Source organism: Populus trichocarpa, chromosome 13 (assembly GCF_000002775.5).
Source record: "Populus trichocarpa isolate Nisqually-1 chromosome 13, P.trichocarpa_v4.1, whole genome shotgun sequence".
Lineage (NCBI taxonomy): Eukaryota > Viridiplantae > Streptophyta > Magnoliopsida > Malpighiales > Salicaceae > Populus > Populus trichocarpa.
Window position 1 is genome coordinate 12567129 of NC_037297.2, and position 18447 is coordinate 12585575.

The window sequence follows — 18447 nt, forward strand, 5'->3', positions numbered from 1 at the left end:
TTGACGTAAGAAATGACCACAGACATGGTGGTCTTGAATTAGTAAACAGCCTGCAACTGGTTTGATACAATGTCAAAATATTATAGTCATCAAAAACTTGGGGCGACTTCGAAACTTTGATTCCTACGCAGAGAAGAGGAAGAAGAAAGGTAGCGTATTCAGACTTCTGACGAGAACATTAGATTTTTTAAGTGAGATTCTTCATAGACAGAGAGCTGCGATCCCAGTAAGAAGAATTTTTAATACAAATAGTCTAATATACGATCGGAGTAGGTGTAAAAAGACAAACAGAGAAGGGCCATGGCATGATGTATTATCATCTGAATTCTGACATCTCCTCCCAGGAGTAGGTAAGGGGTAGATTCATCTGTGTCATGTGTCTTTAATAATATTTATTACCTCATGACAATTCAAGCTATTTACTTGGATACCCTCACGAGTGACAATTCAAGCTAGACAATTAATAACAATTATTTCAAAGATCTCAAGGACGACTAGCTAGTTCCTGAAACTATACACTAGCTAGCTTCATTAATATATACACAAACTAGTTTTGTAGAATTATACCATAATGATATTGTAAGGTAAAATTAGATAGATGATATCCGTACAAACACATGTAGATAACATATATGGGTTAAATAATCAGATGAAATTAAAGGGGTGTATGATAATGTTGAATGATTAAAAGGTAATTCCATTTAAATCAATTCTTCATTATTAATAAGCAATAACTCAATATTCTCCATTTCTTAAAAGACTTGAATTCGAACTTCTCATTTGTATAAAAAAAAACAAAAAAAACTCCATTAGTGAGCATTGTTTCAAGTAACTAATTAGGTCATGTCTTAAGAATGATATGCATTGTATAATTTGCGTTGTAAGTTCCTCATGCATGCAAATTAAAAACTTTTCCATTCAGGTAATTACAGAGAAAGCTAAAACACTTCGGAAAACACTTTTTATATCCCTTTGTTTATTGTGGATTCAAATAGTAAATTGATGATTTTATTATCGAAAAAACTCTTAATAACCTGTCTTTTATAGGTATATCGGTTTTTTTCTTCAATTCATTTATCATTTTAGAATTGTTTAGAGGTGTTTCATTATTCTTTTAGACAATAAAAAGGCTTTGGTGCACTTAAAAGTAAATAATCATTTAACTATCGTCTAGGGTTTTTTTTGGGCATTTCATATTTTTTGCTACAATATTAATCAATTATCCTTGGATTCAAATTTTCAAAAGCTTTACTTGAGGGACTAATTTGTAATTTTATAATGGTTTTTTTTTAAATAATGTTTGGGTACCTAGAGTAGAGTAGTATTTTTGCAAATAAAAAAAAACACAAAAAGATGCTAACATATACGTTGTATTTGTCAGCTGCTCCACTGTCTTCGAGAGACACATGTGGTTGACTCTGATGATTAAAAATATTATTATGTTTCCTCATTCAATTTATCTTGGTCTCCTCTTCTTTCTTATATGATGTATGTAGTCGCATAGGCCTTTAATGCGTCATTAACATTCTTTTCTTTCTCTTTTTTCTTTCTTTTCTTTTTTCTCCTAGAAATCCATGCTAGGATCTCCACGTTTTCATATAAGCTCTTCAAGTTAATTTTCTTTAGATTTTGTCCCTCATTTTTTTATTTTTATTTGTTTTATTTTAATTCATTTCTCAAATTTTGTTTTTTTTTTCAATAGTATCATCCTTTAATTTTTTTGTTTATCGGATTTAGTTTTTATTCTTTTAATTTTTTAATTTAAGATAATTTTTTAATTTGTTTTCCTTTTCAATTTCACCCCTTCATTTGTTTTTCTCCTTTCATATTTGATTTACGTTCTTTTTTTTTTGCCCTCTTGCTTTGGTTAGTATTTTAATTTGAGATTTTTTTTTAATTCATCATTTAGTATTAAATTGGTTGACAATTAAAATTCTTAACTGAACCTAGGTTTTTAATTTCATGTGTTGCAAATTTAAAATATTAACCCCGGTTTAAAAGATTCACTTGAATCAATTAGTATGGGTTGAAATAATAAATTTACTGGTTTTTTCTATAATGACTTTTATACTCGCCCTTCTTCGTTTATTGTGGATTAACTATTTTTTAATTAATCGAGGTTATTGCTGTCTTTTTTATTCATTTTTGCAAAATTAAGTTACTATAATGTCCATAAATGCAAAACAACACTTAACTTGGGTCTAAGTTTTTTTTTTTTTAGTTGCACTTTTAAAGCTTGACTTAAGGGGCCTAATTATCATCTTAAAGGCAATTTGATCTTTTAATTAATGTTGATAATAATTAAAAAAATTATTTTATTCTTTTTCCTATTTCATCCATCGATGTTCAATTGGTTGAGAAATAGACTTAGTGAATAATTTTTTTCTCTGCTTTATTTAGGGTTATCATGGTCTTAAATAAACGTCAATTTTAGGTTTGATGATTGAAATTGCGAGTATCTAATTTTTATCATATAATTAAGTAAAAATTGTTTTAATTTTTTTTTTATCAAACCTAGCTAATAAGTTCATGAACCAAGTTTTGTGTAAGCGAGGTCATCAAATGTGCTATCGTCTCAATATTATTTTTTTTAAAAGTTATTTTTGTTTTTTATAAATTGATCAATATTTTTAGCGGTCATCCAGCTTTTTTTTAAACCCATTAAATTAACTAATTTATATCAAGTTAGTTTTTATATGATTCAATTGGAAACTCACCTTAAACAAGAAATAGGTAAAAAGATTTCAAAATTTATTTACTTGCCGAGATTAACAGCATTGCAAAAAAAAAAAAAAAAAAATCCACTCTCCTAGTTTTCTTTTTTACAATTTACATTTAATGGGCTAGTTCATATTAGATTTGGTCATAAAAGGGTGCATACACGTAAATAAGAGGAGACAAAAAGGGGGACAGTTTCGTACTTTTGTCAACGATAGTCATGATACAATACACATACACCACCAGACAACCATTGAGAAAACTATTTAACTAGGGCTGTTAACTGTTGAGGTTAGATCAAAGAAGAAGAAGAAGAAGTATCAAAATGGGTTCCTATCTCTCTTCCTTCTTTATTGAAGCTCATAATGCTCTTCTACAGTTCTTGGGACTGGTTATTGTTGATCATCAAAGTAAGACCCAAGAAGGCTCGTCAACTTCCAGTTCAGAGAAACAAGAGGATGAAAAAGCCTCTGAAGAAAGCTCCCAAGATCCTCCTCCAACAACAACCGACCCAAAAGCTGATCCTCCCACAGATAACTCTGTAATCTCTCTCTCTCTCTCTCTCTCTCTCTCTCTCTCTCTCTCAGCTTGTGAATCCAACATGTGAAATGTGACTTGATTACCTATCGATGTGATATTAAGCTTTTTTCTCATCTGTTTTGGGCTCAACAAGTGGAGTAGTTCCTGAATTATCAAATCGACATTAATAACTTAATTTCTCGTATCCAACAGATAAACTTGCATTCCAAATTAAATTCGTGTAGCACTAGTAATATTTTTTTCTTCTTAAATATATATGACTCATGATTATTAGTTCAACAGAATTATACCAGTTAATATTTTGTGTGATGTGCATATAGGAAGATCCTCCTGCAGTCACTGTAAGTGCTCTTGCGAGGCGGACTCCACCAGTAAGCAGCGGGAGCGGTGGTCAGATTAATTAATTCCACCTCAGCTTAAGAATCGCAGAAGCTCAAAGATCTGTCGGTCACACCATGCTAGCTTCGCTAAAGTCCAAAAAATCATCTTCTCTATAGATTTCACGAGTACTAGTTGTAATTATTGTGTGTGCGCTTAGGGATACTCTCCCCCCCCCCCCCCCCCCCCCTCTCTCTCTCTCTCGGGTGACATGAACTTGAAAATCTTGTACCAGTTATACATATATGAATATTACATATGTTTAGGTTATTGTTTTGAGGCTTTAAATTTTCAGACAGCAAACCTTATAACTGCAACATCATAACTGCACTGCACACATGACGCACTCGACACTTGGGAAGGCTGTCTCTTCCATGCATTAATGGAGTCCATGCAACGGATCCCTTCATTTTTAAGGGCTTAAAAGAGAAAGGTACTCTGTACTAAAGATAAGTGCAGGTCTTTCATTAAAGGAGTCATTTAATTCTTAACTTCAAATGTTTGACCCAACTAATCCACTATCAGGTCTATGAACAGCCTGATCATATGGCGATACAAAGATATAATATTAATTTGAGTTAGGTTATCATTATTTTAACAATGACACAATCATATTATTATATATTAGGTTATAAACATGGTTAGTGTTAATTGTTACTCTTAAGAAAGAGAGATAAACTTGCTGATAGGTATATTAATCTGACCACTACAGTAAGGATGAATAATTAACTTTGATCTTTCCTTGCATGAGATGTAAATCTTTTGTTATCTATCAAGATATTGTTATCACCTGAGTTAGAAGCTCATTGATAAATATCACACAATCGAATTCAATTGTCTATATATTAGGGTTTGTTTTTGGTATCTATGGTCCCGTGAGACTTCCATAATTATTTTTTCTATGAACTGAGATTGGTTACACTAGGTCAGACTAGTCTTTGGACTGATGTCAACCCATCTTGATGCTTTTAAAAGAGGCCAGATGCAACAAGAAATTAGAAATTGTACAAGTATAAAGCTTAAAGCTATTTGTCCCGTGCTTTTGTTATGAGTTGAGTAATTTTAGTTTTTTTTTTTAAATGAATGTACATGCTTTCTCAACGGGTTTGTGGCCATGAAAAAATATTCTCAATAATTTTTTTTTATATACTCGGGTAATTAAATAAATTAAGAATCATTTATACTAATATACATATAAAGATGTTAATGATAAGTAAATACTAAATTAAAAAAGTCGAGAGATAGATATAAATTAAGATATTTAATCTTATAACACATGTCATATACCTAACTGTGTTTCATAACTTTATTTCTTTGAATAATTCTTTTTTAATAAAACTATTATCCATGCTTATAAAATATAAATAAGTTATTAACGATAACCAGAGACTAAACTAAAAAAAATAAAGAAATAGATGTAGTTTAAGATATTTGAATTCGCAACACAGACCATACATATCATAAACTCTTTATCTAATCAAACAATAAAAGAATTGGCCCGGCTACGCCACATATCGGAGCAAAAAATATTGAATGCAAAAAAAGAGTCTAAACATTGCTAACGTGTTTCTTAAGAAAACAAATAGATTTTAATCATAAATTCAAAATCAGTTGCATACTCGATGATATTTTTATTTAATATTGAAACAAAAATATATTAGATTTATCTGGGTTAATCTATGAAATCTATGGAGATAATCTTGCAAAAATAACTTAGAAAGCTCAATCCCCAATTAACTCAATGTTGAAGGAAAAAAAATGATAAAAAGCAACACTCAATTGAAAAAAATAACCCAAGTGAACTCGAGTCAACCAACTAAACTCGCGACATAAGTCATGCATATCATTAAATTCATTTTTTTTTTATCTAAGAGATTAACTTTTATTTAATTATATGACAATAAAGCGAATGATAATTTTTTATATGAAATATTTTTTAAAAAGAAAAAACTAGACTGGAGCGTGGGATTGAGAAAAAAAAAAACTAGATCATTGATAACAAAAGGTGAAATTGTATTTTTTTTATTTTCAAGTTCAATAAAAAAATAGATAATTGATAACAAATAGTGAAATTATTATTTTTTAATCAAGGGACAAAAAATGCATTAAACCAAAAAAAATAATAAGACGTTGTGGCTTAACCCATCAAACTTGCAATCCAAATCATGAACTCAATCGAGCTCAATACTTGTTTTTTTTTAATTTATATTTAATGTAAATATAAAATAAAAATTGAAAAAAGGCCAAAAAAAGTTGAGCATTGTGCCAGCTTGCATGCCTAGGCTTGGTTTTGTTGTTTTTTGAAAAACAAATAGGCAAATAACATGTTGTTTATCAACCCAAATTCCTAGAAAATTAGGTGGGAGGGGGGGGGGGGGCACTAAAAATCAAATTTAAAAATACCTTTAGAAACCAATTCATCAACCCAAAAAACAATAAAAAAAATCAAAATTAAATCGGGTTAGATTTGTCTTTTTCAACATAAATATGTTTTTCAAGCAACATTGAGACTCCAAATAATCACCATCAAACTTTTTTCATTGCATGGAACCCGTGAATAACAAGAACAATTATTTTGGTGGCCGGAAAAGACGTGAACAATGACCTTTTCTCTTAACACCATTATCCAATAATCTATCTCTCTCTCTCTCTCTCTCTCTTGTCTCTCCTATGACAAGGACTAGAAAATATTAAAAATAAATATTTATACCAAGATTGAATTGCAAAAAATATTAGGGACTAAGTTGGTTAGATACTGAATTGGTATAATTTGGAAAGTAGGAGAAATAAAATAAACTTTTCACAAGAACTTTGAACCCATCACCTATTTTTTGTGCCTTTACCACATTGGTCATCGTTTTTTCAATCTTGTCTTTGATCAACAAATTTGAATTAATCACCATTTAATTTGGCTCTAGAAGGATGTAATCACTCAAAAAAACAAGTTTGTGAAAAATTAGAAAAAAATTGAACAATAAGTTCACAACGAAATGTGAGAGTGTAATGTAATTGTCCCACACGTTTTAGTGTTTTATATAATAATAATAATAATAATCACTTTCAACTGACACTTGTGGGGTTAGATATTGTGTTCACTAACCTTGAGGTAGCTCAACTGATCAGATCTTGAGTTTGCTTCTCACTAATCATAAGTTTGAGTCCCCTCAAAGCTATTAGAGGCTTACATAGTCGTTAATTTCAGGACCCGTGAGATTAGTCAAAGTACACACAAACTAACCCGGATACCACCCTAATAATAATAATAATAATAAAAATATTGTTTCCACCGAGAGCCTTTCACACATGCTAGTAAATTCAGTGGTTCATAGATAGAGGGTTCAATTTCAAGATTCCTTCGGTCGAAGGTGAAAATAAGCTAGTCTCCAAGACCAGAAAGCTGCCGCATTTTTTTAAAAAAAATTATCAAGTAGCAGAATATCTGCGGGTCTCCTTTAATTATCACAACTAATCTTTTATAATTCAAAATTAGTCTACTCTTCTAATAAATTGCTTCAGATGACAAGAAAATAAATCATTAAACCTTAAATCTTAAGTTTTAACTCAATTGACTTCTTTAAAAAATTGACATGTATCTACACTTAATCTAGCTACGTATAAATAGATGGAATAAAGGGAATGTTTAAGAGTTTGATGGCGATTGTTTTTTTAAATTATTTTATTTAAAAATAAATTAAAATAATATTTTTTAAAATTTATTTTTGATATTAATGAAAACTAAATTACAATATCCTTAAAGACTTGGCTTTCTTCAGAAAACTAAGTTAGAGCTACCTTAGTTTCAACAATGCCATAGAGCTCCTCTGTAGAAATTAGAAAAAGAAAATGAAAAGAACACATGCTCACATGTTGAAATCCTATACCTTTCATTCTCAACTTTCAAAAGGATTTCAAGAGGGCTATATATTATCTTTTTGGAAAGGAGGCAGTTGATTATTAGGAAAAAAAAACTTAAATTTGTGGATGGAAAGAATAACTTGTGGACTGGCAAAAACTTTGCAAGATAGAAGCAATAACAGTAGACTCATCATCTTGTGTGGTACCTAGCTATGTCTTCCATGCCAAGTTCTTTCAATGCCCACTAAAAGAGATGGATGATAGATCATATGCTATAGCAGCTTCCTCAGCAGTGTCAAATGTGCCCAGCCAATTTCTCTTCTTGAGACTTGTTTGGAAGTGTGATAAATGTTGAATTAATTTGCAGATATTGTAGAACTTTTTACTCTTTCTTTTCGTCAAAAACAGTGACTTGAGATCACCAACACTTTAGAGTCAGTGCTATCTATAAGCACATAATTACAAAGAAAAGAATAGGTTGGCTTTATATATATAAATATAAGAGAAGAAAATAGAAGCTCAAAATTTACCATCAATAAAATGAATACATCAGGTCATTGCAATGGACGATTAACTTCACAGCAGTTTTTTTTTGCCCCCACATCGGCACCGAAATTAAGTGAGCTTTCGCCAGAGAGATCCTTTGGAAGCTGCAAAGCACTTCAACTTTGGAAAGAGAAAACCAGCCTTCGCGGGGTTTCCATCAACAAGTGAATTCTCATAAATCTCTTTGCACTCTTGTACAACCTGTGAAAGGAATAACATGAAAATAAGCTTCATTATTATTATTATTATTATTATTATTATTTTGTTTAGTCCTAACATGGTATATGATGCAAGTGGAGATATTCCCATGTTAAAATGGAGAAATATAAGAAATATTTGAGGTTTGTTGTCGTTAAGTGTGTCTGTTATGCATTGGATCCATATCAAGGGTTGCGCGCACCTCTTTCGCATCCTTTCGTGGTATGCCTTCTCGCAGTCCAACAAGCTTTTCAACTACTTCGGGCTGCAATTCGTAAGCACGATACAATCAGATACTAGGTTAATCACAAAATTCAAATTTATACTGCATTGTTTTTTCCCGCCCATGGCTTTGCAAGAAATCACTGAACTCTGACCCGTTATTTTATCCTAGCCTATCATACAACTGACAACTGGTGATCCACTTGTGCACAGCAGTATAAGAAGAATAATTATCGGACCAATATAATCACTCAAAAGAAGAAATATTAAGCAACATTTACCGGGCAGTCAGGTTGATGTTCAAGAATATTCATATAGATAAGCGTGAAGGTATCCAAACTCTCTCCTGAAGCAAGTTCTTTCAAATCACTCAGTATCCTGACTCTACTTTCTACTTTCTGCAACAAAGGTCAGTTGATCAATATTAATAAAGAACAAAAAGATGATAGAAAATGTTGGTAATCTCAACAGAAACTGCTTGCGAATATAGTAAGCATAGAATAATCCAGGCAAGTTTCTACATGAAGCAGCTACTTACAGACACGCTAATATACTCCCTGAAGAAGTCCATAATAACCTCTTCATCTAGCCTCATCCGTTCTATCGTCTCTTCCTTGATGTAGTTTTTCTACAACAATCACAACACATTACAAATGAACATTATGTTAAAATAGAAAGACACTGGGAGAGAGGACATGCAGGAGTATCTTCCAAGAATAAAAAGGTTCAACTTTATAGTTGAAATAAAACCTGAGTCAGAAGGTGATCCACGTAAACCACCACTGTCTCCTCAAGACAAGCTTCAACAAATCTCCTAAATGATCTTTCTTCAATATACCTAAGGTAAGAAAAATAAAACAAATAAGAGCAGCTTTTCTTGTTTAAACTATAGATTCAAGATCAATAAAGCTATATGCATGTGTGGTTGCCAGTAGTTGAAATAATTTACACACCCAAATCCATGTTTTAAATTTCGAGATAACAACTTCCAGATAAGAGGAAAACCTAAGCAAACTATTTTAATCATATGGGTTTATCTAATCTGTTAGTGCAAAGCCCTTCAAGATTTTCCAGTATCTCACGGACAAGAGGTAGTTTCTTGAAAGCACACCATGTTATTTAAAACCTTGTGATATTCCTCTAACACTTCCCCTTCCATTAGCAGGCTGAAACCCAGCTTCTAAACCCAGGATGCATGCCTGATTCAATTTGCCACACACACCATGGATCACAATTAAGTAGCCTTGGCTATAAAAGTTGGGACTTTCCCACACAAAAATCATAAACCTGGACTTTTCCCTTGGAAATGCAAAGAACATGCAACAGCAAATGGAGTGTATTATGTACGTTCAGCTGCAATACAGCATGAACTAAAATGATTTGTTTGTGGAAACTATTAAGTTAAATTTCCATGCAAATGTAAGCGCAGCACATCCCACGAGATGTCACCCAAAGGGAAAAAGCAGTGGAAGAAAGGTGACAAACGAGCAAACTTACATCTTCACATCTGCAAAATAATCACCAAATGTTGCAACTAGGTACTCGGTGACCTGTCCTTCAGACCACTCTGAAATATGAGGTAAACACTTGGAGGCAATATTAGATGGGCCAAATGCATTAAGAAAATTGGTTGAGTTAATATCTTTCAACATTTCTGGATAATATTCTATAAAATCAACATAAGTTCTTTTAGTTGTTAAACTTGAAACATTTCATTAATATTTTTCAAGATCATCCATTAGTGATATATGCTCCTTTTGCATTGTATTCCCAGGGTAGTATCATGCCCTTTCTGACATCTGCCAATTACTCATTTAAGCACTGGATGGTGTACAACCACCACAACATAAAAGAGAGACACTCTCTATCTTGAAGAAAACTCAATTTATTTTATTCAAAAATTCAACCTCAGAACTGAATGCCTGCATGTAGTGTTTATTTATAGGCACCCAAACAAATAGAATGGGCAAGCCCCAAATGAAAGTAGGAAACATAAGGAAACTAAAATATTAGAATTAAATTAAAACCTTTTCCTTCTAAAATAAGTAGTCCTAGAAAAGCTATTATGTAGTCCCACATCACTGTAATTAGATATTGTGATTGTATTGGGCTGTTAACATGCGCTTAAATTTTGTCAGCTTGGTTCTCATTATTTAACACAGATAGCATAAATGACATATCAAGTTGTTAAGTTAACAGTATAGAGTATGATAAATCTGAACATTGCTTTACCTTTATGATAAAGCTTGACAATTAACTCCTGCACTCCAGGATCTTCAAAGATAACCCTAACGGTTAGATGCACAGCTTCCTACCATCAAAGGGAACATTGAGCATCAGCTTAATCATCATCTCATAAAAAGAATGTCCATAAAAATGATAAAGTATGCTAAGCAAGGCCACTGGCTACAACAACACAAACATCAGGATTGTGGAAGAAAATAGCATTTGCAGTGACCAAGCTCCATGCAGTATCCATAGGGTGCGGTTGGAAATTCACAGCCAGCACAACAAAAAGTATGAAAACACATTTATACACGTTCAGGTTTCCATTTATCCATCCCTTTAATCTCTAGTTATCCTACTGCAAACCACTGTAAATTCTTGGTTTATGCACACAGTTTTGTTTCTGCACATATTTCACAAGCAATATCTTGCCACCAAAAAAGTCAGAAATCAAAGAGGCCTCATATAACCATAAGTCCTAAACTGTCCATCTCTACTGTTTTCAAATCCAAATCAATATGCACACACAAGACTGCTCATAACCCAGAAGAATTTTATCTACACAACAACAACTACTGATTAATTGATGAAAGATTTCTGCTTCAAGTTAGATAACGCAGAGCCAAAACTCAGAAAATAAAGTATGTCTTTGATTTCATCAACCATCAAATATAGTGGGAATAATGCTTGGAGTCGATGGTCAACATGAAATTACCTCATGCCCAATCAATATTAAATAAGATAAGGATATTATACATGATCAGTAAGAAGTTTGAAGGATATTTGAATACAACAAAAGAGGCAGAGAGAAAGGAGGAACCACTGTCAATTATTTATTTATACCTTCGCAACCTCTAGGAAGCCTTTGCAAGTATCTTCAAAATTAACCTGCAAAAGTGACAAGGATAATAAATTTCATAACATGAAGAAGAAGAAGAAGGAGAAGAAGAAGAAGAAAAGCTAAGCTACATATTTAATTTCAACTATGCAATTAGAATAGTTGTTTTCAAGCATATTATATAGTAATGCAACTGAAAATCTTGGCATAGATACCTATAAGAAAACACATGGATGAAGCAGAAGCAAATAAAAAGTAATCATATAAATAACCTGTTCAGCATAGTTTTGTGGTAGTGCTTCTATGGTGCTGCTACTCAACTCCATTGCAAGGTCATAGCATCGCAGATTGTTATTTATCTGTTCATAGCAAAAACAAGTGGCAAACAAAAATGGAACTTATCTCTCGACCATGACAAAATACTTGCATAAAACACACAGAAAAAAAAATCCACAAACCATTGCACAAAAAGGTTCCAAACCAATTTCTGAAGCAGGTTCCTGAAACCTCTTCCTTTCAGAAGCTTGAAAATCTATCATCACCTATAAAACACAAGTAACAGAAATTTTAATGGTGGATACAGAAAACAACATCAAGCACATGGTCAGAAAGTAAGAGGGAGGGCAGACTTATGCAGAACTAGTATGAAGCATAAATACACACTCAAGTGCAGGCGCAGCTAGATGCCACTGCACAAATTCACAATAAAAACAGTCATCCCTATGGTGCCAGAAGTCCTATTATCAAGGCATAGAAGCAAGACTCAAGTGGGACACTGCTGAAAACGATTAAGTGAACTGGATTGTTCCACGTATTACCATATTCTTCAAGATACTGTCAAACTCTCTTCCAGTTTTTATGCAAACGAGCTCAGAAATCAATTCCAAGTGACAAAAAATGAAGCTATTATTTCTACAGAATTTATCTACACTTGCCTGAATTATAGCCAAAGAAATCCTGTATAGCATGACATCTGTGCTATTATCCCTAACAATCTGAACTTGCTCCCCAAGGATCCTAAACAGATCAACAGCAGCTGGTGTATATAGCTTTCCATCATCTGTTTTCTTTGGTGGCTGTACCTTATCAGCTTCTAGGATATTTAAGTACCATTTCTAAAAAATATGAGCAAACGCATCAGATGAGTAATAGAAAAGGTCAAAGCTGAATAATATACATATTCCATACAAAATAGCACAGTAGAGCTATGGGATCTTATATCATTACCCTTGTTGTAGCTTGCATTCTCTCCACATATGAATTCATGAGGGGATCCATGGCACCACTCTCAGAACAGACTTGAGCAAGAGACTCATCAACGCCAAGTCCAACCAGATTATCTTGATATTCAACCACCCAACCGGTTACCTAGTTGTAAACAATCAAAATTAACCCACTTAATCTACATGAAAGAAATCATCTAATATTACCTTAGGGTGAAAATAAATGAGATCTGGGTAAAAGAAAATCGACTTTCTTTTCTCATAAAAGAAAATTGTACATAAAGTCAGAAAGCACCATACAAAGGGACAAAGGGTCACCCTCCAATATGGTGCTCTTATAGGTATGAAATGAGGTGTTTCAAACACATTATTGACCAGGTGAATACCTTTAAAATCTCTATATTTGATAACTCATTTGCCCTGTCACTCAACAATCTGAGCATCTGAATAAACCTCTCGGTATAGAGGTTTACCATGAGTTGGAATATTTCATATCTGCAAACATCAAAGATCAACTTAATATCCCAAAGTTCTTAGACCACATTACAACCTATTTCAAGAAGATGGTGCTCTGCTCCAGAAAAAGGTTTCTGGAGAAAAAATAGCAGAATTGTTCATGCAACTAAAGCTCTTCACAGTCCAAGGCAAAGCAGTTTCTTAGACGTGCTAATGTTGATCAAGAAAATAAACAAATTACCAGATGATGAAGTGTTTGATCTAAGTGCATCATACTCTCCAATAAAGACATGAGTTCCTATTTAGGCTATCCAATTGAAACAGAAGCTGACTCAAAGGACCAGTTTACAACCACTAGGAAACTTATAAAGCAACCCACAATTTCACATCTATCTGTTACTAATAACTAGAAAAAATGGATACTTCATTAAGGGTGACTATTAGAGCATAACATCCAGAGGAAATAGCACCAAGCATACTGAGGCTTCCATATAGAACCATTGCATTGTGCAGCACAAAGATATCGTGCAATAGTTGAGATTGATGAATAAAAAATGAGAGAAACTTTGATTCTCAAATCAAACGACTAAATTCTGCATATGTCCAGATAAATTAACAAAAGGAAGCAGGTTTAGCACAGGCCTTACCTTGGGGGAAAACATGGGGCTACATAGTCATAAATATCACCAAGCTCTTCACCAATCTAAATGTCAAAAAAATAAAAATAAAAATTATTGATCAATATGATGCAGTATCAACAGCTCTGGATAGATTATAAACTAAAATTCACTCACAAGCAAAGTAATGCCAAAAGCAGCCACAAAAGCACTTTAAAGAAAAAATATAGTAATAAAACAATACGGCAGACATGAAATCCAAAAATGCAATCGACTCTATCTATTTTCTCTTTCAAATGCAATAAATGCTACTCCCAGCACAATGGTGAAAACATGCACAAGCAGAAGAACAGAGGCAATCATACACACATGCTTGCACACACAGACAAAATGCTGTGTGGGGGACAAAAAAACAATCCTTTTCCCGGTTCAGATTTTCTTAAAATTTCATAATAGTAGCTTTATTATATCTCATGGCTTTTTTATTCAAGACCTTTGTGTATCAAATGAAAATCATTTAAATTAAATAAAAAACAGAGTATAAAATTTTCCAATCTCAAGGAACAGGGAAAATTAAATAGTTGCGAATTGGAGATATCACTTGTACATACTGTTCGAGCTTCTTCTAAGGCAGCTTTGAGGTCTTCAAGTACAAGCTGATGAACAAATACCATTATCAATCATATACAGCATCAGAAGTGAATTTTATATCGAGTGAAACATTATTCAAAAGAAGCACACCTCTGTTAGTAGCTTGTTGAACCGTCTTTCAACTGACTTTCTTATATGCTCATAGCATTTATCCTTAAACCCTTTCCCCTGAATCTTCAACTTCTGTTGCGTGAGGTTTTCGGAAGAAACTGCTGTGGTGGTGGATTTTCTGCGGTTCACAAGTAAACTTTCTGTTAGTGATGTAAACTTTGTGGAACAAAGGTGAATGCAGCATGAAATACAAATGGATAAAATAAATACAAAATCATTGGTGGAAAAAGTAATTCAGAATTTAAACAAAATATAAACACAAACAGATGAGACTCAAGTTACTTGGAAGATCTGCGAGGATTTGCAACAGTTGCCATTGCACCACCTCCCTCAGCCTCAGCTGCCTCCTCAGCAACTTGTTCATCAAGAATTTCTTGCATTTCGACAACCCTAGAAAAAGGAAAAGGGGACACAGTAGCCTTTCAAATATATACTGAATTAAGACAAACAAGCATGTCATAAATTTTCAACATACAGGACATGAAGTTTCACATTTCATTATTTCACCATCATTTGTTGAATCAAAAGCCATATCAAACCATTTGGAAGAGAAACAAGCAACTAATGTATTCACAGCATGCTCTCTCTCTTCATCATGCTAGTAACGGTTGACTAAACAAAATGGACTCATATCATAGCAAGGATTCTGTTACAAACAAAATGGTTATAAAAGAATGCTATCTCTAGTTACCAGATCTCCTATCATCATCTTACATGATACAAAACCTCAAAGTTATTGGAACCTTCAATAAGTAACTAATGTTTTGCCACTAATAGATGACAACTTCTTTAAGAACATGAAAGAGAGGACATTTTGATATGCAGCAGCCTAAGTACAAAAGAGAGAAGCCTGAAAGACTTGTCAGAAACATACCTTAAAGCACGAACCAGTGTTTGTGGGCTGTGAAAGTAGAACGAAAAGGCACAATTAATAGAGTTTAGCATTGGAGGAGAACCACAAGGTCAATATAACATATATTGTGTTCTATAGCAAAGAGTAACAGAACTAATAAATGAAAAGAATTATATGGGCAATTTATTTATTATACAGAAGATCTATATACATTAAATCCTCAAGAACAATCATTTTGCTTTGTATTTCCAGGATACCACAAGGATCAGGAATCAAGCAAAATAGTCTCAACCCCAGTCACTCTGTTCTCTCTCATACATGTGTTTGTCTAATCAACAAACATTTTCACATTTGTTAATGAGCAGGCAATACGGCATTTACTCTTGTACCATTAGGATCAACTACTTAATGCTAGGTATCATAATTTTAGCTCTTTGAGGCTGAAAGCCTACAAGTAGATACTGTGGTATTATCAGCAGAATGGGTTCCATTTGCCATCGTTAAGATTTTTAATTTTGGTTCTCTGGAGGTTACTGGTGGCAAATTCTCTAGCCCCCCCCAAAATCCCAGATTGAAGTGAGACCTCTCACTCGACTAAGGGGAGTGGGTTTAGTTAACATGTTTGAACCAGTTGAGCAAAAGGCTTTTATCAAGGAATGTGGCCTTCTCTGAAAAAAAAAATAGCTTACTTCAAACAAACCTCAATGCTCCTGGATGATCGCCCGGGGTGGTGTTTCTATTGAGAGAAAAGGTGGGTTAAGGTTTCTTTTGCAAAATGATGATCAGAAGGCACACTAATTATTATCACCACCCATAAAACATTTACACCACTGTTTTGATTGATTTCTCAGATTAAATATACAGTTTGTACAGGTAGGATGACTGAGAGAACATCAGTAAGGCCTTGTCAAATGTGGCTCCAAGAACTAGACAAACTTTTCATATAGCCACTATCAAAAACTTCACGAGAAAATAAGGGGTGTACCTCTCTTTAGAAAGTTTAAAGAAGTTGGAAACGTGTCCCCATAAAGTCTTCTCAAAGGTTTCCCATGTCCGATCTACGTCTTCGAAATATTCTCTGATCATTGCACATAAAAATAAATCAATTCATTGAACCCCAAACTATAAAAAGCACACACAAACCAAGAGAAAAAAGAAATATATCAATTATAAAGGTTCTGCTGCATCAACATTACCACCAAGTGAGACAGAGCTTCATGGTTGAGCCAAAGTCAAAGTGTCAAACATTAGAATTTTTATTTCAGGAAAAAGTAAATGGAAAAGAGTTATAACAGAGAGGTGGGTCATGAGGTTGTCATCAAATTCCAATCTCTTGTGTATAATTCAAAGGCTGGCATCACAAGGGGTTAAACATTTTTCTTTGAAGTCCAAATATTTATAACTACTTGTAGTTTTTATCAGCTACAATGTCAAACAAATGTACAGGAACTCATAGCCAAGCCAAAACTTAGGTGCTATTTATTTTCTCTTTAATAGTAGTAATTTGTTGTGCTTCATCAAAATTAACTTGAAGAGGAAGATATGGACCTTAATCTTCCAACCTCCTCTTTGTGAGATGCAGCAGCTGCTAATGCAAACCTTCGCTTCCCATCAAGTGCAGTTAATCTCTACGACAAATTAACAAAAAAAGTTATCAACCAAGTTATAACTACACATTCATGATATATATATATATATATATATATATATTCAACTTACAACTCAACAAGATAAAGAACTCAGCTCTACCTCGTACGTATTAACAATTTCTCTATCATCACTCAACGAATCCTGTGCCTCTGCTGCTTCAACAGATATTGACATCATACCCTCAACATCCTACATAGAATCAAGAGGTAAGCCAAAAAGTAACCGTGGAGCAAATAATAAAATCAGCATACTCATATTAGCTGAAGCTTCAGGCATCAGAACATACAGCTTATAAGAGCTCAAATATCATATCAACTCAAGATAACACACTCATTTGTCACACTAATCACAAGCAATGACTTCGAAAAATCTAAGAGGTGAAAAGATGGCACCGACCTTCAAGGTAGTATTTAGATTATTCCTTGCATTGCTAAGTAGCTTTATCTGATCATGATTCTCAATCAAAGTTTGACATTCTTGACATAACCTAGCACAAAATTAAATCAATTATTATAACTATTAAATCAAACCATAGAAAAAAATTAAAAAGAATGCACAAGCATTTGTCATTAATATATATATTTTTTTAAAATAAGAGCATACTTTTCAATAGAAATGAAGTTCTCTCGTAGCTGATTTATCGTCTTATGCGACAAGGACAGCGATTCCAATCCAGATTGTGCTTGTTCCACCTGCACTTTCACATTATCAAAATTATTTTAAAATAAAACAAAACAAAATAAAATCAACAAGCAATAATTAATTAAATCTATAAAAAGTGTACCTGCTCTGCTACCATTGTACTAAGTTGCGCGTCATTAGCCTAAAAAACCAAAAAATAATAGCAATTTAATTGAATTGAGATCCATAAAAAAATTGAGAGATAAAAGGAGTGAATTGAAGTTACTTGTTGGCGGGTAATGTAATCGGTTTTGATAGAAACAATGGATTGCAAGAGTTCTGGAAGCGGTAACAGCTTCGCCACCTCACGCACGGCGGTTTCTTTCGCTTCGATGCCCAGATCCTCCGCCATCATTTTGGATTTCTATAATACAGATTTACACGCAAAGTAACGGAAATTTGGCTTAGGAATTGAATTCTTTTGTTACTTTCAGATGGAGAGGACGGAGACGGAAGAAAATTGGATTTGACTTTGCGAGAAGTGAACGACACGTATTTTGACATTTCATATGTGGACGACTCGCGACTTGTCGCTGGGTGAGAGCCGCGTTCTTTTTAAATTTTCTTTGAGCATCTAGCCATTGTTTCGTTACTATCCAATAGAATAGGCCGTTTATTATTTTTGGGTTTTAAAATATTTTTTTAAAAAATATTTTTTTATTTTTTTCATATTATTTTGATGTT

The 18447-nt window shown here is 33.2% G+C and overlaps 1 protein-coding gene across 1 annotated transcript; it reads right to left on the reverse strand.

The window, feature by feature from the left end:
- Positions 1-7861: 7861 nt before the first annotated feature.
- On the reverse strand, positions 7862-18282 carry LOC18104503 (exocyst complex component SEC6). Its single transcript, XM_024584106.2, has 25 exons — positions 17990-18282; positions 17867-17905; positions 17686-17774; positions 17479-17569; positions 17182-17271; positions 16981-17060; positions 16418-16510; positions 15454-15480; positions 14862-14969; positions 14559-14697; positions 14429-14473; positions 13848-13903; positions 13131-13239; positions 12749-12889; positions 12457-12636; positions 11980-12063; positions 11794-11880; positions 11527-11571; positions 10690-10768; positions 9955-10024; positions 9208-9295; positions 8996-9085; positions 8739-8855; positions 8438-8500; positions 7862-8238 (listed from the first exon to the last, which is right to left on the reverse strand). The coding sequence occupies exons 1-25, from the start codon at positions 18116-18118 to the stop codon at positions 8107-8109; spliced, it is 2271 nt and encodes a 756-aa protein (XP_024439874.2). The 5' UTR covers positions 18119-18282; the 3' UTR covers positions 7862-8106.
- Between the last annotated feature and the right edge of the window lie 165 nt (positions 18283-18447).